The sequence below is a fragment of the Zalophus californianus genome, chromosome 7 (genome assembly GCF_009762305.2).
Source record: "Zalophus californianus isolate mZalCal1 chromosome 7, mZalCal1.pri.v2, whole genome shotgun sequence".
NCBI lineage: Eukaryota > Metazoa > Chordata > Mammalia > Carnivora > Otariidae > Zalophus > Zalophus californianus.
In genome coordinates, this window is record NC_045601.1 from 15,513,304 (window position 1) to 15,539,073 (window position 25,770).

The 25,770-nt window shown below is 40.3% G+C and overlaps 1 protein-coding gene across 2 annotated transcripts in view; it reads right to left on the bottom strand.

Moving 5' to 3' along the window:
• Positions 1-25,770, bottom strand: part of CCDC170 (coiled-coil domain containing 170) — a 104,564-nt gene that overhangs the window by 39,201 nt on the left and 39,593 nt on the right. For both annotated transcript variants that reach the window (XM_027601691.2, XM_027601692.2), the window contains exons 4-7: positions 24,352-24,608; positions 20,121-20,265; positions 14,260-14,445; positions 3,441-3,758 (exon numbers count right to left, since the gene is read on the bottom strand). In XM_027601691.2, the coding sequence (XP_027457492.2) occupies positions 3,441-3,758; positions 14,260-14,445; positions 20,121-20,265; positions 24,352-24,608 (906 nt within the window). The remainder of the gene's footprint in view (positions 1-3,440; positions 3,759-14,259; positions 14,446-20,120; positions 20,266-24,351; positions 24,609-25,770) is intronic.

The following is a 25,770-nucleotide window of genomic DNA, read 5'->3' on the forward strand; positions in this document are numbered from 1 at the left end:
CATAAGCCAAGGACTACATGAGGCTACCAGAAGCTAGGCGAAAAACCTGGAACAGATTCTCCCTTACAGCCTCGGAAGGAACCAATCCACCATGATTTTAGACTTCTAGCCTCCAGAACTAGGAGACAACACACCTCTATTGTTTAAGCCACCAAGTTAGTGGTACTTTGTTATGGCCATCCTAGGGTATTACTACACTGTGATGCTGGGAGAACCAAAATCTCTACCTTTTCACTCTACCAGATGGCCCTGTCACCTGGAGTGGCCATGTAACATAATTTGGGGCAATGAAATGTCAGTGGGAGTCTGCCAAAGTTTCTAGGTAAATGTTTGATTTAGTGTATTGTAGGATTAAGAAGAGAGCAGAATGATTAGATCAGATGAGGGAGTGGGGGTGTGTGTGGAGCTCGCCTCAGGTCCTTTAGAGCCTCAGGCTGGATCCCCACGGTTCCCAGAGAGCCACTAAACCAAGAAACACTCCAGCAGAGGAAATAAAGCCCTATGTGTGCCTAAAGAACAAAAGAGCTGTCTAGATAAACATTTCTGAGCTTGTATGAATTGTCTTTAACTTAAGAAATGACATAGAAATCAATCATGATCATGTCCTCTCTGTACATAATCATTTCTCATCCACAGGATTAGCAGTTAGGAAACATCTAAAAGTAAGAGAAAGATGTTTGCCTCAAAATTCCACACTAAATCTGAAAATGTCGCAACTTTCTGTCATTGTGCAAGACATCATTATTTCAAAAACACCTGTTACAAGGGTACTGAAATTTCAAGGCTAAATAATATCTACGCTCATTTAGAATTCCTAGGAACCCAACAGTAGGGCATTCCTCTAGGAGAGCGGTTTCCAACTGGCGATAATCTTACCCTCCAGGGACATTTGTCTGGCGGCATCTTTGGTTGTTACAAATTGAGGGAGGAAATGGTGCAACTGGTACCTAGTGGGCAGAAGCCAGAGATGCTGCTATATACCCTACAGTGTACAGAATGGGCCCACGACAAAGGATTATCCAGCCTGAAATGTCAATAGTGCCAAGCCTGAGAAACCCTACTCCCAAGATCTGGTAATGCTTTTAAAAAGAGAACTTGGTTTTGCTGTAAGCAGAAAAGCAAGGAACAAGCAGAAATGACTTACTGAAAAAGTGTGGGTGGTGTCCTGAATTCTACAGAGAATTGCAAACACAGGAGAGTCAAAATGAACAGCAACAAGGTAAACAAGAAAAGCAAGGTTCAGAAAGTAGGAGTCGACCTGAAACGGCGAATTTGCCAGGCCCCGCCTAAACCCACCCTTGGGGCTCCCCGTGGGTATTACTCAACCGCTGAGTGTGTGTTTAACCAAGGCAACTGTCCAGGGGTGCACAGCCTCCTCCACAAACAGATTCATCAATTTGTAAATCTCCCATTCTTCAGAAACATTTCTAAGACAATATATGAAATCCATTTTCTCCTAATTTTACATGAAGATGAGTCACACAAGACCCCAGCTATATGCTTGATTTCAGGCTTTTAAATAGTGAGAACAGCTATTGAAAAAAAATTACAGGGTAGAAGAGGCAGACAAAAGCACTAAAAAGACTCTGAATCATTCTGATTTTTATGGGGGGCTGGGGAGAGGCATAGCCAGCTTAACCAATTTACATCATTTTGCTTTAGAAAATAAACATATACATCATGCTGACAATTTTATGCCATGTTTCACATGCTGAATTAAAAGAATTTGAGGAAAACATTTGGGAAAACAGAAGAGGGAAGCAATAAAACAAAATGGTAAAGAACCATTAGCTACTGAAGTACATCGACTGCTAGTCAAGGTAAATAACTGACGGAAGTATTTCTCAGTCCTGGAAATAATTTTCTTCTCCAATCCAGTACCAATCACGAGAAAAACTGAGTTACTCTCAGAGACCTGCACATGTCACAGGATGACCATTTTATATCCACAAAAAGAATCCTACACTTGGACAAAAGGGTCACTTGGGCTGCTCCTAAGAACACACATGAATTTTGGAGAATGTTTTTTTAAGATTTATTTATTTATTTGAGAGAGAGAAAGAGTGAACGAGAGCAGGGAGGGGGGCAGAGGAAGAGGGAGAGAGAGCCTCAAGCAGACTCCATGCTGAGTGGGGAGCCCCACTCGGGGCTTGATCTCACAACCCTGAGATCACGACCTGAGCGGAAACCGACAGCCGGACGCTTAACCAGCTTCGCCACCCAGGCACCCCAAATTGTGGAGAATTTTTAAAGGGAACTGAAAATGTTTGATCATTAAAGGAAATTGTCAAATGCAATCATGAACTCTGAGTTAGTGATTTCTCTGGGTATTTTAGAAACATCAAGAGAGGGAAAAATTGGCATGAACTCATGGAAGAAACAGATCACAATGGAATTATACCTAGAATTTGGATATTGTTCACTTTAAAACCTCATTAATAAGGACTTCAATAATTTAGATTTGATGGTAATTTAAACAGAGTCAGGCTGAAGTTGACACAGCTAAGCAAAGCTATGTAGTAAAGGAGAATTGTTAATAGTATAAACAAGGTAACAAAATTCAACAATCCTCAGTCATATATGTGAATTAAAACATCTTTCTCCATGGGTTAAATAAGTCCCTTAAAAGACTGTTCAGGCACCATTATGAAGGAGGACAGAGAAGAAGAGAAGCGGGGGCAGCAAGGGTTAATGTTTATCATCATTATTGGCCAGGTAGTGTGTTAAGGACTTCACAACCATTATTTTTCATTTAATGCTTTCAGCAAACAATAACCTTATGAAGCAGATACTCTTCCAGGTCTAGGAAATCTTGTCTGCAATTCCGAAACCCAAAAGCATCTGAAAACTGATGGCTTTTTCCATCACTCACTTACTGATAAAGCTTGACCTGACGGGATTTGGCAGCAAACCCTACCCCAAAGTGCCACGAAGCTTATGGTCCTGGTGCATTCCACATGATGGAGCCGCCACGGGCTTTGCTGCAGAACGATGAATGTGGTTGATTATGGGGTGCTGCCCCACACCCCACTGAGGAGGAATGTGTAAGAGCATTCTCTCCATTACCATTCTGTGTTACTATTTGACCTTTCAAAACCCTGAAAAATTCTGAATTCTAAAACACATCGGGCCCCGGCGGGTTCAGACAAGGGGTGTGGCCCCAGAGCCTCCCCTGTCCAGTGGATGAGAAAACACAATCTCAGAGGCTGTCATCTTAGGATCCTGCCCACGTCACACCTGGAGTGAGCGAGTGTGCAGGAGAGACAGGATTGAGCACACGTAGCTCTGACTCCAGAACCCACATCGTAGTCAGCTGTCACTTAAGTGACTCTCCAGGCTGCCAAAGTATGCTATATAATTGAAAGTAATAAAAGCCACATTTAAATGATCCAGCAAATTACTGTCCTCAAGAATCTTACAAGCAGCCACCTCCCACTCACCCTTTTCCTGCTCTCTTCCTGGCTGGTCATTTCTCGGATCCTTTCCACAACGGCATCCTCCGTGGGCCCCGTCGTGTCCCCACTGCCTCTAAGCAAGGCGGCGACTTCCTCCCTAAATGAGGAGTACTGGCTTCTCGAGGCTGCAGCCGCATCCAGACTGGCCTCCAGACTCTTCTCCAACTCACAAGATCTTTTCTTCAAGAGGCTCAGCTCCTGCTTCGAAGCATCCCAGACCCGCTGGCCAGCAAGCAGCCTTTCTTGGAGGATCCTGACTTCCCTTTCAAGAACTCCTTTGGTCTCTACAGCACGGAGCAAGTCCTGAAAACAATTACAGACAGTGAAGACAGGAACCTTAGCAGCCACTGAGGGACGCTTGCATTTGCTTTTTATTTACCTTGCTTACAGACTTCATGGAGTGAGGGTTAATTCTTTACATTCCCTGTTTAACTGTAAGTTCCCCACCACCTTTTCCTAAAGTTATTGAATTGTAAAGGCGATGTCAGCTAACTGTAAGTGTCTAAGAAAGAGAAGGGATGTTAAACCAGAGCTAAGAAAAGGACACTGACCTATAAGCCTTTCCTGTGTGGACCTTGAGAAAGAATTAATAAAAACAAATTGCTGTCTAGCATGCTGGTAAAAGGCAATCCATAGATAGAAAATGTTTACAGAATTATCTGCTCTAAAGCTTGACATACATGGAAATTGATTCTGAATAAACAGTAAACTTTCAGAGTCCTACCTACTAAAAGCGTCCTATGCACTAAAAATTGTCTGAATAAAGATGCCTCCTTAATACTATTCTAAATAGAGTAGCGTTTTCATAAAAACATCATGGCATAAAGGAAAATCAGATCTTTCTTTCAACATTCACTTACTGTGTATCTCCTTGTCTCATAAAATGGATAGAACCTGAAGAAGAGAGACAGAAATATCCAGCCATTCGGTGGGTGGGAGAATTAAAAGTAGAGGGAAATAGGGCGCCTGGGTGGCTCAGTCACTGGGTGTCTGCCTTCGGCTCAGGTCATGATCCCAGGGTCCTGGGATCAAGCCCCACATCGAGCTCCCTGCTCCACAGGAAGCCTGCTTCTCCCTCTCCCCCTGCTTGTGTTCCCTCTCTCGCTGTATCTCTCTGTCAGATAAATAAATAAAATCTTTAAAAAAATAAAAAATAAAAGTAGAGGGAAATAAAGTACCACACTGAGAATAATAATTTGAAAGCATATAATGTGTATTGTTAGGTCCACAAAAATAAATGAAGGGCATAAGGGAGGCTACCTGTGCACCTGCTTCTATGTACTATAATCTAGAAGGATCCAAAGAGGCATAAAAGGGGCATCTTTAAAAGTGATTTAAAAAAAAAAAGCAACTTGTTCACAGGGATTTCTAAAATACCCGAGTTCACATTAAATAAGAATAAACAACTTGTTAACCAGCACTGCTACAGTACTGCAGCCTAGGTAACTGGCAAAAAAATAAATAAATAAAATTTGTTATTTATTACAAATAGTATGTTAGGGTCAAAAGCAACAGAAAAGAAACACTATCTTTGAATAACAGATTCCATGTCTAAACAGGCCAGTAACATTTCAGGCTGTTTTTTTTTTTTTTTTTTTTTTTTTAAAGATTTTATTTTATTATTTATTTGAGAGAGAGAGAATGAGAGATAGAGAGCACGAGAGGGAAGAGGGTCAGAGGGAGAAGCAGACTCCCCGCAGAGCAGGGAGCCTGATGTGGGACTCGATCCCGGGACTCCAGGATCATGACCTGAGCTGAAGGCAGTTGCTTAACCAACTGAGCCACCCAGGCGCCCACATTTCAGGCTGTTAGTTAAAATGCCCTCATCCCTTTTGCACCAGAATTGAACTTCAGAAGGAATTTATCTCCACCAACAGCTTGGAGACAAGAAAGATGTTCCTTGAAATGCTACTTTTCTTTTCTTTTTAACCGATTAAATCTTTATTTTTGCAATTTCCTGTTCTTAGCAAGTAGAGAGAAAGACAAATACCCTGGGTGAAAGACAGGAAGACACTAAGACAACTGATTTTATGCCCGTGCAGCTTCTCTCAAGTACGCCAAGATAATCATCTGCAAAGTGTTTTTTTTAAAAAAAACCCTCATTTTAAAAGATGCACCCCCAATTTAGGCTTGCAAAAAACAGGTTATCATTGGTTATCACATATGCCTGCTTTTTAAAAAAAATTTTTATTAACATATAATGTATTATTTGTTTCAAGGGAACAGATCTGTGATTCATCAGTCTTACACAGAGATTAAGAGTCTCTTATGGTTTGTCTCCCTCTCTGGTTTCATCTTGTTTCATTTTTCCTTCTCTTCTCCTATGATCCTCTGTCTTGTTTCTCAAATTCCTCATATCAGTGAGATCATACGATATTTGTCTTTCTCTGATTGACTTATTTCGCTTAGCATAATACCCTCTAGTTCCATCCACGTTGTTGCAAATGGCAAGATTTCATTTTTTTGATGGCTGCCTAATATTCTAGTGTGTGTGTGTGTGTGTGTGTGTGTGTGTGTGTGTACCACAACTTCTTTATCCATTCATCTGTTGATGGACATCTAAGCTCCTCCCATAGTTTGGCTATTGTGGACATTGCTGCTATAAACATTGAGGTGCACGGGCCCCTTCGGATCACTACATTTGTATCTTTGGGGTAAATCTCCAGTAGTGCAATTGCTGGGTCTACTTCTTTACTTTTTTTAAAAAAGAGAATATCTTACTTTTTTTTTTCTTTCTGGTGATTTTTTTTAAATCAAGGAAGTCCCTGGCATCAATTTGAAATAAAAAGTCATTGAGTGTGGATAGGTCATTAAAGAAGACTGGCCTTTTCAGAAAAGTAATGGCTAAACTAATTGTGGAACCTATTTCATGAAATGCTTTGCTTCTCAAGGTCCTGGCAACAGCTTCATTTCCCCCTTCCCTTTCGATACCAGTCCTTTTTGTGGAGAAGCCCCACTGCTGCTAATTAAATTATGGCTCTTAAGGTAGAGTCAAGGACACTTTATCACAAATACAGTATTTTAACACTTCACAGATCTCTTTTTGGATAGTAATACAATAGCTACTCAATTCAGGTAACCAGTATCAGTACTGGTGATAATAAATTAGGCCCCTACTTTACTTAGAAAGGACCGTCGAACATGCAGTTAGAAAACTGAAGGTCCCAAATTCAATGATGCAGAGATGAAAATTAATTCTAATCCCCTCCAAGCCCTAAAACCCTCTAGAATATTCTATGGAAACATCCTATGTTTCCATAGACTATTCTATGGAAAGAAAACCCCTAATGCAAAAGAGGGGAGTTTCCATGACCCAGGGAGTGATATTTTTAACTACATACAAAAGGTCCTCAAAATACACACAAAAAAATATATCAGACGCTTGAGTACTATAGACTTACTGTCAGTTTGAAGTGTGCTAATCAACTGGCAGCTTATGCCAGGAGACCATTAAACCAGTTAAAATATTCCAGCTCTGAGGAATTTGTTCCAACCCCAATATCAGACTATTGTCTCCCTGCCCTTGAGACAAGAGCCCAAACAGTCCCCAACAAATCCAAAGCACAAAACTTTATGACTGGTAAAAATCAGAAAACTGAATTTGTGGTCATAAAATACCGTGGCACGTGGCAGCAGGCCGGATTTCTTTTCTGGACCTGTTTCAGCCCAGTGAACTCTATGGTGTTTCTCACATGAAGTGCAGGCCTGGGGAGCCAGGGGCAAGGCCTTAGGGACGGCCCCTGCCTCAGCGCTCTGATTAAGTGCTTCAGGATTTAGGAGCACTGGGCTGATCTGCTGTAAACAGAAGTCCTCAGACTACAAACGCAATTACCCACAGAGCTGGCAGAGCGCTGGAGTGGAGTCTGGTTGCATGGCTACCTCAAGGATCCACTCAAGTAATGTGACATCGGTATCACTGGCCAGGCCCTGGGGACTGCTGTCAGACCACACTGACACACAGAATAAGAAACAGGTAGCACCCTCTGAGCAAAATCAGGGCTGACCTCCACAAAGGAAAACATTTGCCAAAGAGGACAGCCCCTAGAGAGACAGTGATAGGGATGACTTGTTTAACCAAATTCTTTTAACTTTTCATTTGTCCTACCAATGCAAGAAATGAATAATGACCCCTTCACAACCACTTTTAACAAAAGCACTTGTAAATAATATGACTAAGGCATTCGATTTACCTTCCCAATTATATGCATCTCTGTGTTAATTCCCAATTAAATGCATTATGTGATAAAAGCATTCAAAGGTTTGTTTTTAAAATGCAATTGTTTCCTATTTTAGTGTTGCTAACTACCAAAAATACATGACTAATTATCATCCAGGTGGAGAACCTCTGTCTTGAGTTTAATTCATCCAACCTTAGAAGATTTTTGTAAAATGATGGGACGCCTGGGTGGCTCAGTCGGTTGGGTGTCTGCCTTCAGCTCAGGTCATGATCCCAGGGTTCTGGGATCAAGTCCCACATCGGGCTCCCTGCTCGGCAGGAAGCCTGCTTCTCCCTCTCCCACTCCCCCTGCTTGTGTTCCCTCTCTCGCTGTCTCTCTCTCTCTGTTGAAAAATAAATAAAAATCTTTAAAAAAAATTTTTGTAAAATGAAAAACCAGTTGATTTTTTTTACCTACTGCATTTAAAATTAAGAAATAAACTCAGAAATTCTCCCCAAACATGTGCTCTTATACATTGTTGGTGGGAGTGTGGATAGGTGTAATTCTGGTATAAACATCTAACAAAATAGAATATGCACATACCCCGTGGTCCTGCAATTCCAGTCCCAAGAATAGATCTGCAGGATAGATTACTGAATATGGAAAATGACGTATGTGCAAAGTTATTCCATTACAACTAGAGGGTATTATGCTAAGCAAAATAAGTCAATCACAGAAAGATAATAATCATATGATCTTACTGACATGTGGAATTTAAGACAAAACAGAGGATCATAGGGGAAGGAGAGGAAAAGATAAAACAAGACAAAACCAGAGAGGGAGAAAAACCATAAGAGACTCTTAATCATTGGAAACAAACTGAGGGTTGTTGGAGAGGAGAGGGGTGGCGGGATGGGGTAACTGGGGGATGAACATTAAGAAGGGCATGTGATGTAATGGGCATGGGGTATTATATAAGACTGATGAATCACAGACCTGTACCTCTGAAACCAATAATACTCTATATGTTAATTAATCGAATTAAAATTTAAAAAAAAATTTTTAAAGTTATTCCATTACAATACAGCAAAAGATTAGGTACTACACAAATATTCACTGATATGTGACCAGTTAAACAAATATGAGACATCTGTACCATAGAACATATGTAGTTCCTAAAAAGAACTGAGGAAATTTTTTATGTACTGATATGGAAGACTCTCCAAGATACAGTCAGTGAAAAAAGTAAGGTACCTAACCATGTGTCTAGCGCCATTGTACTTACATAAAAAGAGCATCTCTCTAGAACCAAGCACAAGTGACTGCCAGTTCTGATCATCTCTAGAGAAGGGACCTGTAGCTGGGGGACTAGAAATGGAAGGAAGATATGATAGAACAGAGACAACTATGAAAACATCCAGGAAATTCTGGTCCATTTAAAGTGCTGAGTCAATAGTGATAGCAACACACACACAGACATACACACCCCTTAGGCTGTCCCAGTGACACCATCAACCTTGGAAAATAATAAAAATTCAGTGTAAGTTTGAAATTCTCATTATTGACAAACACAATACAAGTTGACAATGAATTTAGCTGCCCGTGAGGCCACTGTGTTCTGGGCTTCACTATAGTACTGCAAACGCTCCGCTCTGAACTGGTCAGATTGTGCCTGGAGGACCATGGACAGTTCCCAGCTGGAACTTTTAAGAGGGACATTGTCAAAATGGAATGGGTTCAGCATCACATGCTAGCATTACACCCAGAATAAAAACATTTATGTAATTGTGCTATTTAAAATGCTGTTTTAACTTATTTTGGATGCATAGAGTGAATCTAAAGGCAAAGCATGGAAGACTTAATTATAGTTACAGAACAGAATGTAAATATTATAAACCTTGACAATGTAAATACAATAATAAAGTAAAACTGGGAAGTAGAGAGAGGGAAGTAAAAAAGTAAAAGGCATTAAATTCTTCCACATTGTAGCAAAAAGTCTAAAAATACCATTTCATGTTGGTGAATCAAGAATAGAAATGTATTCCTTTAAAGTCTCAACGGTAACTGTCAGAAGCTAAAGTAGGAATGCCCCAGTGAGACTAGAAGTGGAAGGAGAGAGGGTTTTAAATTTTATTTCAGAGTCTTATGAACAGTTTCATTTTTTATAATACGAGAAGATATGATTTTAGTGTTTATTTTCATTTTAATTCCTCACCCAGAGGCTAGAACTCTCCTAACCTCACAGATGATAAGAAAGAAGTTTCAAAGTTTGAGAGATACAGACTGCTTAGCCAAAAGAAAAGACTTAGAAATCCACGACAGATGTCTGCAAATGCTTTGAAGTTAGCCATAAGAAAGCGATTTCAATTTATTCTATGAAGTTTCATGAAAACAGAACCAAGATGAGGATGTACATTATGGGGATCCTGATTCTGACTTGCTATAATGAAGAATTGTCAAACAATTAGAACCATACAGAGAGGGGCGCCTGGGTGGTGCAGTCAGTTGAGTGGCTGACTCTTGATTTTGGCTCAGGTCGTGATCTCATGGTTGTGGGATCAAGCCCTGCATTTGGGCTCTGCACTCAGTGCAGAGCTGGCCTGGAATTCTCTCTCCCTCTCCCTCTGCCCCTCCCACCTGTTCTCTCTCTCTCTCTCTCTCTCTCTCAAATAAATCTTTTTTAAAAAAAAACTATATAGAGAATATGGACCTCCTTGTTCAGTAGTGGGTTCCCTGTCTATGGAAGAGTTCAAGTGAAGGCTGGAAACTAGCTAGACAGTGACATTTTAAAGATGATTCTGATTTCACATAGAGGGTTACATGATCTAGATTCTAAAAGACCTTAAGGTCACTGCCAACATCATGATTCCAGGATTGTAAAGAGACCTTCAATTTCTTTAGTAATTTATCCTGTCTAATAAATCCTCACTTCCAGGAACTTATTTCCATATGCCTATACCCTTAAAATAAATTTGTTTCTTTGGATCCCTGGGTGAATGTAAATAATTAGGAAAAGGAAATAAAAACACTGAGCATCAATTATGTGATGGGCATGTCCTGAGTACTTCGTGTATATTATGTCATCTAGTGCTAAGAATAATTTTAAGAGATGGATCCTTAAATTACTTTTCTATTTTACAGACAAGAAACTGAGGTTCCAAGAGATAAGATCATAAGCCTCAGATCACATAGCCAAATGACTCTGGAGCCCAGATAAAAACCTGAGAGCCTAGCCTCTTAACCACTCTACTCCCTGTGAACTGTCTCAGGCTGTTCTCTCTTCCATTCGCTACTTCATGGTAAAAAACCAAACAAGCAGAAGGGACATCCTTCCAAACCAGACCTACCAATATTCTTTCTTAGCTTCGATTCTAGCTACGAGAATTAAAGCTAATGTGAACAGCATGAAGGAAAAGAAGCTGTCTGAAATCCCATAAGTAAGTTTAGTTTCTGATCTGCTGATCTGAACTTGTATGGCCTATAGGAAATGTGTGTGTGGCTTGTTTTAGGGAAAGTGCCTACTCTTTTCAACACTGGATTATTTCAAAATAAATGAAAGAAAAACTGCCAATCTTTGATAGTTGTTAAAACATACTTCAATATTAACTACTTAAGATTTTCAAATAATATATTTACCATATATATAATAAATCACCTGGATTTTTATTTGGAAAATTTTCATAAAGTAAAAGTCATAAAGTAAGTAGAGTAATTAAGAAAATGAGAAAAGTTGTGTTTTGTAAAAACAGGACCCCAGCGTGCAAATACTACTACTTCTGCAGTCATTCTGGGCTTCACTAATAAAGTAAGTCCTACACAAAAACAGAGCTTTAGAAAGCATTATGATGACTCTTCCTGAGGCCATTAATGTCAGTAAAACCACTTGACAGTATTTTTCGGTAGTCAATCTTTGGAGTCATAATCCTATGAATGAGCACTTTAAAAAGACCTCAAGTTTTTTATTGCCCTTTTTTTTTTACAATTTTTATTATTTTGGCAGGAACTTCATCCCAAAACGAATGTGTTTCCAAGTCTGAACAACATTGCATCATTTACAAGTAAAGATACATATAAGAAATAAGTTACGTTTTTTTTAATGTGCTCTTATAACGCATTCTCATTTCCTACTGCTTATCTTCAGAAATGCTTTCTTACAGGTAAATATTAAATAATGCCTAATTTTCAAGGCTTGATACTTTTTTTTTTAAAGATTTTATTTATTTATTTGAGAGAGAATGAGAGAGAGAGAGCATGAGAGGGGGGAGGGTCAGAGGGAGAAGCAGACTCCCTGCTGAGCAGGGAGCCCGATGTGGGACTCGATCCCGGGACTCCAGGATCATGATCCGAGCCGAAAGCAGTCACTTAACCAACTGAGCCACCCAGGCGCCCCAAGGCTTGATACTTTAATAACTACAATTTGTAATCAAATTCAAGTTATTCATTCACTGAGGAAATTTGCATAGCTACTTACTGTTCTTGTCCTGCTGACAAGATGGCATCAGACAGATATGTAGGGTATAGCTGACTATACATGGAAAGGGATTACTGATGACAGCAAAGTAACGTATTGACCAGGGTTCAAATCCCAGCTTTGCCACTTACGAGCTATGTGAACTTGAGCAAAGTACACTCAGCACAATGACTGTGCTAATGGTAAGTGATCGATAAATGGTGACTATTATACTAATGATTGCTGACAGTATTAATGTAAAAAAATCTGAGAGCCTAAAACTTCACTCAGAAGGCTCACTGGTAGGTAAGATGTTAAAAGCGTAATTTTGAAATAATTTTATGTATATTGTAAGACAAAGCAAATGAGTAGATATTATGATTAAGATTCGAACAATACTAATATAAAACACAAAGATATTAGGAAAACTCTAAATATCGCTTTTAATTAAAAAATACCAGTATTAGTTTATGACTAAAAATGTATTTCTAGCTCTGGTCACCTAAAGAAATGACAGCCCAAAAGCAATGAGCACACTGAGAGCCTAAATCTTGGTTTTAAGCACCATTCTCCAGGAAAAGGCACCAACGCTCCCTACAATACAGGCTGATTTTAGTTCTGTAATCTGAAAATTCTAAGTGATCCTAAGAGGCGATGACTTCTGTCAGAAAAAGCAAAGAACTGTTAAAAGACTAGAGTCAGTTTACAAGGTCACAGAGACCATCTTAAAGGGGCTGCTACTGAGCCGATATAGTGAATTTGGAGCACCAAAAAAAAAAAAAAAGTAATTGATGGTAACACAGTGAGTAAATAAAAATCCATGGGTCCATAGAACTGAAAAGAAAAGAAATAAAAAGCTTTAATGCCAGCTAATAAGCAGAAGGAATGGTAAAATTAGAATATTACCTTTTTGCCACCCATGATGTAAATTAATCCAGACAAAAATCAATGATGATAACACCACTCAGTAAAGTCAATGGGGAACAGAAATAATCTGCCAGTTATCAGAAATAATATGCCCAGAGATACCTTATTTAACTGCAGAAGAAAAAAAAATGTCCCTTTATGCTAAAGAGATGGGCAAACTTAGTGTCAGCAACAAGGAACAATCTAGCATGACTTGCCTATAACATGAAGTCTACAACTTAAGCTTTGAAGTGCCCTTGCCAAAATCATTTAACCTGAATCCAGTCCAGTCATTTCCTAATTTTGAACTACATCTCCTTTACCACTTAATTGTCTCTTACGTACTTTGTTAACTGATTGCATTGGCTCACTTTTGCTTTTGAAAATTCACCATTATTATTAATCCCATAATTAGTTTCTTTGTCACAAAAATATAAAAATTTAATTGAAAGATTATATAGTGTTAAAAAACATACAGTATTAATTGGCATGCTCAAACAGAGCTTGGGGTAATTTGAAAAGATCAAGCAATTCATTGTACAAATAACGGTCTAGCATTGAGGAACTTCCCTTTGATGGTCTCTTCTAAGTAACACTCATCTCCTTCGACCCTGCAAGTATACTTCTAGGGTTTTTGTCTCACTGATATATTCTCATGCATGCCAAAAAATATAAGATTATTCATAGCAGCCTTGCTTATAATAGTGTGTGGTATATTACCATTTTGTGTCAAAAAATAAATGAAGGGAAAAATATAATGCAGAGCATGTTGCTATTTGTATTAAAATTAAAAAAAGAAAAAGAATAAGTATACACATCAAAGAACATTTCTAGAAAGGTATATAAAAAAAAATAATTGTTAACAGAGGTTGCCTCTGAGGAGAACAACTGGGTGGCTGGTGGGAGGGGTGGGGGTGGGGACGATTTTCACCATAAACCCTTATGTCTATTTGGAATTCTGTATCTGGTGGATGCATTACCTACTTTTCAAAAAAAGTTAATGTTTGAGCTTCAAAAATCCTTAGAGTCTAACTAAAGCAGGACAAAATTCTCTACAAACTCTACTTTTAAATGTGTTGTGTGTCTTTTTTTTTTTTTTCTAATGAGGAAAAAACTATGTACCCAACGGCCTGCTCGGGTCACCACGTCCCATGCTGCCACCAGCCCTCCTGCTGACAGCAGCCTTTTGAAACTGTGGTCAGTAACGCCAGTGTGCTCACCCACATCTGGTTTTCAATTTCTGCTTCATAAACATGATCGCAGGTGCACATGCACACTTCACATACTGTACCTGGTTCAGCTTGTCTTTCTCCTCGGTGCAGGAGGCAGCTTTTTTCTGCTCTCTGTTTACTTCTGAAACCAGCCTCGTGATGGTTTCTCTGCTAGCTTTTGCTTCCATCTCATGGACATTTATAGTCTCTTCAAGAGTAACAATCTGTCCTTTCACGAATGTATTTTCCTCGCAAAGCTCTCTAAGCTGCAGAGAAAGCAATTACTATAATATTAGCAATCCTATAAAAATTAGCAATTTCACACGGCTTCCTCTAAGCAACTCTGATCTATGTACCCCGCTGACTGCATGATCACATGAAACCAGTGAAAGCACTATCCCTCCATCCAGTCAAAAGAACACATTTTCAAAAGCAGCCTCTAAACTATTGTTATGCACAGACCCAGTGATCAAATTAAAATTAATCAAAAGATAGCTCCAGGCAACACTGCTGAGAGTCTTGCCAAAAGCTTCCCGACAGAGCAAGCGTCAGCAAGCCCCTGGCTTAAATAATAGAGGAAAGGTGATGTTCTACAGAGATTACAGCAGGGGAGGAAGCAAGGGACTTCTATTCTGCCCACGTCCACTGGCGCCAACTGCATGCAAGGCGCTACCTGGCACTGGGGGAAACACACACAGAAGAAAGAGGGACTCTCTTTTTAAAAAGAAAATCCTTCTAATTAATATAAGCATAGAAAAATCCTGAATAACATGCTCAAACAGTGGCTATCATTGGGATTAGCAGAGCTTTTCACTCTCTATGTTGTGCATTTGGGTTGTCAGCTGAAAGCAGGAGTAAGATCTGTAAGATTTACAAGGAGGGGAAAATGAAATCAGACAGGCTTATTGGCCCAGGGAATCAGCCCTGCAGACAGCTCAGCCTGGAGGTCCTCCTGGAGGGCCGTGAGGACGCCTACAGGAAGAGATGAGACCCCACATTATAGAGTCAGTATCTGGGGAAGTGGCCAGCCTCAGCACCCGGCCAACATGGTGCCCTGCTCCCAACTCAGGGCTGTTCCCACTCTCCTGAACACATTTCCGCATATGTGTATGCTCAGTCCCCAACATCCTTCAAAAGTCCCCACCTCAAAATGCAAGCTGGTGCAGCCACTCTGAAAAACAGCATGGAGGCTCCTCAGCGAATTGAAAACAGAGCTACCCTATGACCCAGCAATTGCACTACTGGGGATTTACCCCAAAGATACAAATGTAGTGATCCAAAGGGTTACCTGCACCCCAATGTTTATAGCAGCAATGTCCACAATAGGCCAACTATGGAAAGAGCCCAGATGTCCACCGACAGATGAATGGATAAAGAAGATGTGGTATATATATATATATATATATATATACACACAATGGAATATTACTGAGCCACCAAAAAAATGAAATCTTGCCATTTGCAACAACAAGGATGGAACTAGAGGGTATTATGCTAAGGGAAATAAGCCAATCAGAGAAAGACATGTATCATAGGATCTCACTGATATATGGAATTTAAGAAGCAAACCAGAGTATCTTAGGGGACGGGAGGGAAAAGTAAAACAAGACGAAATCAGAGAGGAGATAAACCATCGGAGAGTCTTAATCATAGGAAACAAACAGGGTCACTGGAGGGGATGGTGGTGGGGGGATGGGGTAACTGGGGGATGGGCACTAAGGAGGGCATGTGATGTCATGAGCACTGGGTGTTATATAAGACTGATGAATCACCGACCTCCACCTCTGAAACTAATAATACATTATATGTTAATTAAGTGAACTTAAAAAAAGAAGTCCCCACCTCAGAGGGGCAAGCCTCGGCCAATCTGCCTCAACTAGCCTGCCACGCCTCTACCCTGCCTCACTCTCTATGCCCACAACCCCATTTACTAGGTGGGATAATATTGGATATTTGTTTTGTCCTCATTATCTTTATCTCACAATAACGAAACTTCTGGGAGAGCACAGATTTAGTCTTATCCCATTCACTGCGGCACCACCAGCACCCAGAATCGTGTCTAGCCTATAGTAGTCACTCACTAAATACCTGTGAAATGGATGTCAAACTAAGTCCTTAGGAACGCCTCTTTGGTTTCTTGGGGGGCGGTGCACATGGGGTTGGGAGAGCTATAAAAGGGAGGAAATGGGTTTTGAAATTGAAGGAGTGGTTTTGTTCCACTCCTCCGGGGAAACACCTGGGTGAGTGTTGATAAGATAGCAACCTTTCTGCTCTTGGCCAGTGATTTTTTTTTTTTTTTGAGATGCTAAAGCCCTAGAATTCCAGTACCTGTTTTAAAATATAGTTTCTTTTGTTATTCACATATGGTGCGGTGAACAGATCTGGAGAGAGCTGCCCTTGAAAAGCAGTTTGTTACTCACAGTTTTCCAGAAGGGGGGGCACGCCCTGCCGTACAAGGCCGCGCAGCGAAGCATGGGTCAGTCAGGAGACAGGACAGCAAAGGAAAACAGAGGCAAGAGTCCTTGTTGTGGTTTGCATAGGAGCGAGTGAGCAAGGCGAGGTGAGCAGGTTCGGGACTAGCTAGTTAGTACTCTGAGGAGTGTAAGGGCTGTCCCTAGCTGTCGGGTACCTAGCCCTGTGGTGATCAGGGAAGGCGGAAGGCGGACAGCAGCCCAGAGCCTGATACAGAAACCGGCCCAGAGCCTGATATAGAAACTGGCTGGGGATGTGGGAGCGGCTGGTTTGCATATGAAAGCCAGGCTCCCAGGAGGATCACTGACGAGGAACTGGCTAACCCTCTGAGTCAGTCTCTCCTGGGTCAGCAAGGCCCCAGATGTCAAAGCATTGGAAATACAGAAGACAATGAGGCATAATTAATACAGTATCAACTCCCAGATTAGCACCTGGAGCTAGTCTCTGACGGGGGAAAGGGTGTCATGAAAGAAGAAGGTTCTTCGTTCTCTTTTCTTCTCCCCATCACGTGGCTTTAAAAACAGTCTCCCGAACTGCACTGCACTGTGGACTTTCACAGCCAGGCTCCCGGTCACAGGTGTGCAACAGGGAAGAGGAGATGCATCCAGCACCCTCAAGGCTGTCACGCCTCAGCTATCAAAACCCATCAGCCAAGTGCAACACATCCTCAAGTTAACGGAAATGATTTTGCAGTTTTCTGGAAGTACAGTTGGGAAGCTTACTAATAAAACTCCGAGATGGGGCCTTTAAGACTGGCTGCATGGGTTAATGAAAGAAACTGAAGGAGACACAAATAAATGGAAAGATACTCTGCACTCATGGACTGGAAGAGTTGATACTGTTAGAAAGTCTGTATTGCTCAAAGCAATCTATAGATTCAATGCAATCCTATCAAAATCCCAATGGCATCTTGCAGAGACACAGAACAGTGATAATGTCTGTATGGAACCACAAAAGAGCCTCAATAGACATAACAATCTTGAGAAAGAACAAAACTGGAGGCATCCTGTTCCCTGATTCCAAACGATATTACAGAGGTATCATCATCAAAACAGTATGGTAACAACATAAAAGCAGACAATAGATCAACAGAATGGAATAGAGAGACCAGAAATAAACCCACACACATGTGGTCAATTAATTTACAACAAAGGAGGCACAAATATACAATATGGAAAGGACAGTCTCTTTAATAGGTGATGTTGAGAAAACTGGACAGCCACATGCAAAAGAATAAAACTAGACTACTATCTTATAGCACACACAAAAATGAACTCAAAATGGATTAGAGTTGAATATAAGGCCTGAAACCATAAAATTCCTGGGAAAAAAACACAGACAGTAAACTCACTGACATCAGTCTTGGCAATTTTTTTTTTTTTGATCTGACTCCAAAAGCAAAGGCAAAACAAAAATAAACAAGTGAGACTATACCACACTGAAAAGCTTCTACATGGCCAAGAAAACCATCAACAAGATGAAAAGGCAACCTACTGAATGGGAAGAAAATATTTGCAAATCATATACCTGACAAGAGGTTAATATCCAAAATATATAGAGAATGCATATAGGAAAAAAATACAATTAAAAAAATGGGCAGGGATGCCTGGGTGACTCAGTCAGTTAAACGTCTGTCTTCAGCTTGGGTCATGATCTCAGGGTCCTGGGATTGAGCCCCACGTCCAGCTCCCTGCTCAGTGGAGTCTGCCTCTCCCTCTCCATCTGCCTCTCCCCACTGCTCATGTGTGTGCACATGCTTGCTCTCTCTTTCTCTCTCTCTAATAAATAATAAAATCTTTAAAAAAAAAAAATGGGCAGAGGACCTGAATAGCCATTTTGCCAAAGATGACATACAGATGGCAGACACATGAAAAGATGTTCAACATCATTCATCATCCAGGAAATACAAATCAAAACCACATGAGGTTTCAGTTTACATCTTACATCCATCAGAATGGTTAATACCAAAAAGATAAAAAGTAACTGTTGGAGAGGATGTGGAGAAAGAGGAAAGCTTGTGCACTGTGGGTGGAAATGTAAACTGGTACAGCCACTGTGGAAAACAGTATGGAGGCTCCTCAAAAAATTAAAAATAGAATTACCATATGATCCAGCAATTCCACTTCTGAGTATTTATCCCAAGAAAATAAAAACACTATTTAGGAAAGATATATGCGGGACGCCTGGGTGACTCAGTCCATTAAGGGTCCAGCTTTTGATTTTGGCTCAGGTCATGATCTCTGTCTGGACCGTGAGATAGAGCCCCACGTTGGCCTCCGTGCTGGGTGTGGAACCTGCTTAAAATTCTCTCTCTCTCCCTCTCTCTCTGCCCCTCCCCCACCACTTGCACTCTCTTAAAAAAAATAAGAGAATGAAACTTTGCCATTTGTGACAACATGGATGGACTTTGAGAGTATTATGCTAAGTGAACTAAGTCAAGAGAAAGACAAATACTCTATGCTTTCACTTATGTGTGGAATCTAAAAAACAAATGAGCAAACAAAACAAAACACAAAACACAAGCTCATGAATAAGAATAACAGAGTGGTTGTTGCCAGTGGGGAAGGGGTTGGGGGATACAGACGTCCAGCTGTGAAGTGAATAGGTGATGGAGATGCGCTGTGCAGCATAGTGCCTACAGTCAACAGTATCCTAGTACACATTTGAAAGTTGCCAGGAAAGTACATCTTGAAAATTCTCCTCCCAAGAAAAAAATAAGTTTTTTGTAAGCTTTCATGGTGACAGATGGTGACCAGACTTACTATGGTGATCATTTCACAGTGTATAGAAGTGTTGAATCATTATGCTGTACCCCTGAAACTAATATAATGTTGCATGTCAATTACGCCTCAATTTTAATAAAAAAGATTGGGGGCAAGGAGATCTGTCAGGAAGCAAGGATATGAAAGGTGTGAAATAAGCAAAGACAGGGTGGGACCTCCAACGTTGTCAGGTACCCTAATGAATCACTATGTGCCAAGTGAATTATTCGCTGATCCAACTAATTTCCACCTTACTGGCAACCTTTTTATTATTTGATTTCAATGGAAAATTAAAAAGTACTTTAGAACTAATCTTAACCTTATACTCAGTAAGTATCCGAAAAATGACACAGCTGGTTTTGGTTTGGGTTGCATGTGTGTATGCTTCTGTCTGTAACTAAAACAAAAAAACTCCCTAAAACACATTGTTAAGATGAATAATTAACTGTATTTGGCAACCTAAATATATTTTAGACAAAACAATTAATCTTTTCTGGAGAGTAATTAATCCTAAACAATGTTGGAAAGGATTTTGGAATAGAGCTCAGAGAGGTGAAAAGGTTTGTCCCAGGTCACAGAGTCAATTAATGCCATACTTGGGCTACTGTCCCATTCCTCTGCCACCCCCAGACTCAAACACAGCACTTCCGTTCAGGGCATATGTCAGAATGACCGCTACACTTATTGTCTTTTTCATGTGCATACACCTTTAGAATTAAATCTTCATCTGATGCCTTTTCATTCTTCTTCTCTGGATCTAAGCAGTCACCAAGTTGAGATAGAAATTCCTCATGTTTCCTGCAATTCTTCGAGACTTGATTCTTATTCTCCTCATTTTCCTTTAAACACTTTCTATAGGGCAAATAACACATACGTCAAGTTGTAACACTATAGAAGAGATCATTCGTCAAACAAAGTTCAGAACTTAAGCTCTCTGATCCAATCATCACTTTCATCACAACAGTTTCCTGGACACAGAGCACATCATTGTCATGTGAGCCCTGTACAGGAAGGAGAAAAGTCAAAGCCAGGCACCTACACTTAGCAGAAATGTACAAAAATCTTCATGGCATCTTAGATCTAGTAACAGCAAAGGAGACAGACTCTCTGACTCTTGTCCTTGACCATTTAGGATCTGCAGAAGTGGCAGGAAATCTCTAGATCACAATGGATGTATATAGTCATGGGTCTCTGTTGGGTCCTCATGAAGAAGGACAGTACTGCTATATTTCTTCTAGCGTATCATCCTTTGCTTTATTTTCAGACACTATGCAGTGATCTATATAAGGGTTACTTAGGGCATACCCTGGGTCAGGCCAAGCATAACTATAATAAAAAATATATCAGGAGCAGTGGATGATCCCCCTCTCTAGAAGAGAGAGATGTTCAATCACCAGCAAAGACCATTATTAGTTTTCATACATCCAGAGTGTTTAAAGAGTATTGAGATGGGCCAGTCAAGGAAAATCAGTTGATTATGCTCTGCTATGAATATTTCATTTCAAATCTCAGATAGGTTTGCTGAAATAGCACGGTCTATTTCTAATGCTTTAAATGTTAGAGACTAAGAGATCATCAAAAGACAGACATACTTTAAAGGCAAATTAGAATCATTTCAGTAATTTGGTATCATTTTTTCAGTACCCTAGATAATAAACATGATTATTGCTTTCCCTTTTTACCATGTTGAGTGTTTACTGCAAATTCTTTCATTCTATTCAAAGATTAACAAAGCATGTAATTGCATACACTCAAAAGCATATCATATTTCTATTTAGAAAAATGTATAACAATAAAAGACCAACATCAATATATCTCTAAGTTCTTATTTTCAGCATATAAAAGGTAAAATTTATTCAGTCTCTCTGGCTCACGAAAAGCACAGTTAATGCTATGATGTGGATGGATTGATTTACGTGTATGAATCCACCCATTCAGTCCAAGGCTTCAATCTTGCTTCTCCATCCCAAGTGTGGCTGAACTGTTCCCACTTCTATTTGCATTTCACTTGGACCCAACAAAGTCCTAGGAATCTACCCTAAGGACATAATCACATCAATGTGAAAATATGAATACAAATGAATACACTTGGTTTATAATAATTCTTTGAGTGAAACTAACCTGAATGTCTGCAAGAAATAACAAAAAGAACTGGTAAGTAAATTATGATATGTCAGGCAATGGGTACCATGGGCTATTAAAGATGATACCATGAGTGACTTTTTAAAATATGTATAACATAGGGGCGCCTGGGTGGCTCAGCTGGTTAAGTGCCCGACTCTTGATTTTGGCTCAGGTCATGATCTCAGGGTCGTGAATCGAGCCCCATGCTGGGCTCCACGCTCAGCACAGAGCCTGCTTGAGATTCTCTCTCTCTCTCCCTCTGCCCTTCCTCCTGGCTCCAGATCAATCAATAAATAAAATCTTAAGAAATATATGTCTACAACATATTATTCAGTAAAAAACATAGTTCATTATATGATGTCAACTACCTGAAAACCTGTTCACCAAAATTTGAAGTATAGCTTTTCAGAAATCATAAGGTCTTGAATAATTTTAATATTTTTGGCAATTTTCTATATCTTAAAAAAATTTTTTTACAATTAGTACATATCACTTGTATTATTCATTTATTTAGTAAATATTTACTGGATACTCACTATGCACCAAGCCCAATCAAAGGTACTAAAGATACAGTAGTGAACAAAACAGATGAACATCCTTGCCCTCACGGAGCTTACGTTCTAGTCAGGAAGATGGACAGTAATCAAAATCAATGTATGTGAAATGTATACTGTTATAAAAAAACAAAAAAGCTGGAGAGAAAAAATTAAGCAGAAAAGGGAAGAAGAAATATTTGGCAGGGGAGCAGAGTAAAATTTTAGATGTAGTCACTCATGGAAGACCTGAGAAAGCAACTTCTGAGTGAAGACCTAAAGGGAGCAGAGGGGCAGCCATGCCGTATCTGGGGGAAGAGCTTTCCAGGCCAAGGGATTAGCAAGTGCAAAAGTCCTGAGGTAGGAACACACCTGTTACGTTCAAAGGACAGCAAAGAAGCCAGTGAGCTGAAATGAAAAGAATGGAAAGAGAGAATAGAAGCAAAACCAGGTCAGGATGAGCCTTCTAGGTCATAGAATATCCTTTGTCTTTACCCTGAGAGAGAAGAGAAGTCACTGCAGGCCTCTGAGCAGAGGACCAAAGAGATCTATTGTGTTTTTACAGGATCACTCTGGCTGCGAGGGTCACAGGCAGCAGCAGGAAAATCACTTCGGAGGCTACTGCAAACATCCCGGAGAGAGATGGTAGTCCCTGGAATCAGGTTAGTGGCAATGAGAGCAACAATGGGAAGTAGTCAAAATGTAGATTTATTCTGCAAGTAGAGATGAGGGGACTTGTTGAAGGATCAGACACAGAGTGTGAAAGAGCAAGAGGACCAAGGATGATGACCAAGGTTGTTGACCTGATGGACTAGAGGAATGGAATTATCACTAGAGGTGAGGAAAGGAGCAGGAGGGTTCTGTGGGAACAGCCGGAGCTCCGTTTTGGCCATGTTAAGTGTGAGATGCCCACTGGACATCCACGTGCTAAGGCCCCGTAGGTAGTAAAAATATGTGGGTCTTTCTTGAGGTCTGAGAAGAGATCCAGGCTAGTCATAGAAATGTGGGCATCACTAGCATTTAGATCATACTTGAAGTCATGAGATCACCAAGAGACTGAATTTAGATAGAAATCAGAAGAGATTCAAGGACTGAGTGCCTAGGCACTCCAGTCTTTGGAAGTCAACGAGATGAGACGGGGAAAATGAAAGAGACTATGGCAGGGCAGCTAGAAATGAAAGATACAAAGCTGTCCTAGCAGCCAGAAGAAGCGGGTGGTTCAGAGAGAGAGACCAACTGTGCCTGACATACTGGTAAGTCAAGTGAGACAAAGACTGCCCATTTAGGGCGCCTGGGTGGCTCCGTCGTTAAGCGTCTGCCTTCGGCTCAGGTCATGGTCCCAGGGTCCTGGGATCGAGCCCCGCATCGGGCTCCCTGCTCCGCGGGGAGACTGCTTCTCCCTCTCCCACTCCCCCTGCTCGTGTTCCCGCCCTCGCTGTCTCTCTCTCTGTTGAATAGATAAATAAAATCTTTAAGAAAAAAAAAAAAAGACTGACCATTTAATCCGCAGTGTGTGGTCATGGGTCACCACAGTGAGTGGTTTCAGTGGAGGAGACCCGAGAGAGAAGAGAGAAGAAGAACTGGAGACAATGAGTCTGTACAAACATTTTAAGGAGTTTTGCTGTAAATGGGGAGAGAAAAAGAGAACAGGAGTGGTGGTGCTGGGGTTTTTTGTTTTTTAAGATGGAATAAGTAAAATAAATATCAAGCATCTTATTATTAAAGTTATTCATTACGCGCAGAATTTTAAAAGTATATTTTTGGAACAACTAGTTCCCAGTTTTGTCTCAATAATTATCTTTTGCCAGAACTAAGTGTGGAAAACTAAGGTTTCGTGAGTTTTCCGCATAAACGAGCAATAAAAGCTAACGAGGAGTGTTCGGGGTGGTCTGGAGTGGTCTGGGCTTCCAGGGTAGTTTTATAGCCAGCTCTTGAATAAACACCTCCCTCTGTGTGCCACTTCACTGCCTCTGGTTAAACCTCTACTTACAGAAAATCTTCCAAATTCAGTATATGAGCATTTGCAGCCCTAATCAATCGGACATAAACATGCTTAAGGACAATGCCTTGTTTGTTACGATTCCTGGTAACATTTGGAAACGAGCTTGAGAAAAAGTTTCAAGACTCCAAAGATATTTGAGCTTCAAGATTTTTTTTTTTTCAAATTGAGTTCCAGGGCCAAATAAGGCAACAACACGCCAGTACCTTCAAGGGCATATCCTGCTATCAGGAGCTAGTATTTTCATGCTAACAACTACAAGATATATTGAAATACCCTTACTGTAAGTTCTCATCTAGTTCTGCAACTTTCTTCTTTAACTCCTGATTCTCCTTGATTGCAGTGTGAGCTGTGATTTCGGTTCTAATTTTAGAAGTGGTAAGTGCTGCTGATTCTTCTTCCAGCTCCTGAACTCTGTCTCTCAGGGAGGTGAGGAGAGATGATTTTCTAGCATTATTTTCTTTGTAATTCTCCATTTCAGCTTTCAACTCTTGACAGGAGGCTTCTTTCGAAAGCATCCTGGATCGGAGGTCCCGAAGCTAACATGGAAAAGCCATAAGAAGGAGGAAGACTTCAGTGGTGTTAAGTGTGAAGTACTTTTAAGAAACCCAAAACCATAATTTCAAATCTCACTCTTTCGTTCATGACTTAATCCAACTTTATTTTCTTTTTTTCATATTTGTATCTACATTACCAGATGGGAACATATGCCTAAACAATGGACTTTATATTCTGTCTCTTTCAAAACCAATTGAGCAATGTCTCGAGGTGATTTAGTGTCACTCAAGAGATATTTGTGGTGTATTTTGCAAAAAGCGATATTTTTCAATGGTAACTCATTTTCTAAATCTGCATTGCTGCTATTGCTGCTGACAGACAATGAAACGAGAAACCTATAAGCTAAGATATTTGTAATTTCAGGACCACAACTGGTTCCTAAGTAGATACAGACTGTTTGATATGTCACTGTATTTCTCCCACTTGCCTTCAGGATCCTTATCGTGGGCAATAAAAAAATATTAATAATAAAAAAATAACATTCCAATTTCTGGGGAAAATATGGAAGAAAAGGAAAATCCTTATAGGTTTTATACAAAAGAAACATCTTAACCTTTATGAATTCTGTGGCATCAAAATACTGAAGAACGTATACGCCCTATTAAGATATCAGAGCCACCCTATAAGAAAACTTTATGAATGCATGTACTTCTTTGGAACTATGAGTATACATGCATACAATTTTTCACACACACACACACACACACACACACACACACACACACACACACACACAGAAGGTATCAAATCATCTCAGTGGACTCCTGGCAGCCCAGTGAAAGGGCTAGTTACCTCACAAGCAAGCCCCGGACCCCTCAGGGCCACCAGGCTATGAGCAGAATGGTTCTAGAGAGACTCTCTCAGAAACTCCACAATAGACCTGATCCAGCCCAGAGGGAAGATGGATCCTAATCATCATCCTAGAATTTCCCCCAGCCAATCAGAACTAGCAGTAGGAAGGGATCCAGCATTCCAGTCTAAGACCTCCAGATTGCAAGCAAACCACATTAAAGGTACACATTCAGGGAAATGCTAAAAATACCCCAACACCAAGGCAGCTTCAACCAAAGTCATCAGGTGCCTCCAGGTCTCTCAAGGCTGTGAAGTTCCTCGGACATCTGGGAACCAGCCAACATCACTTTG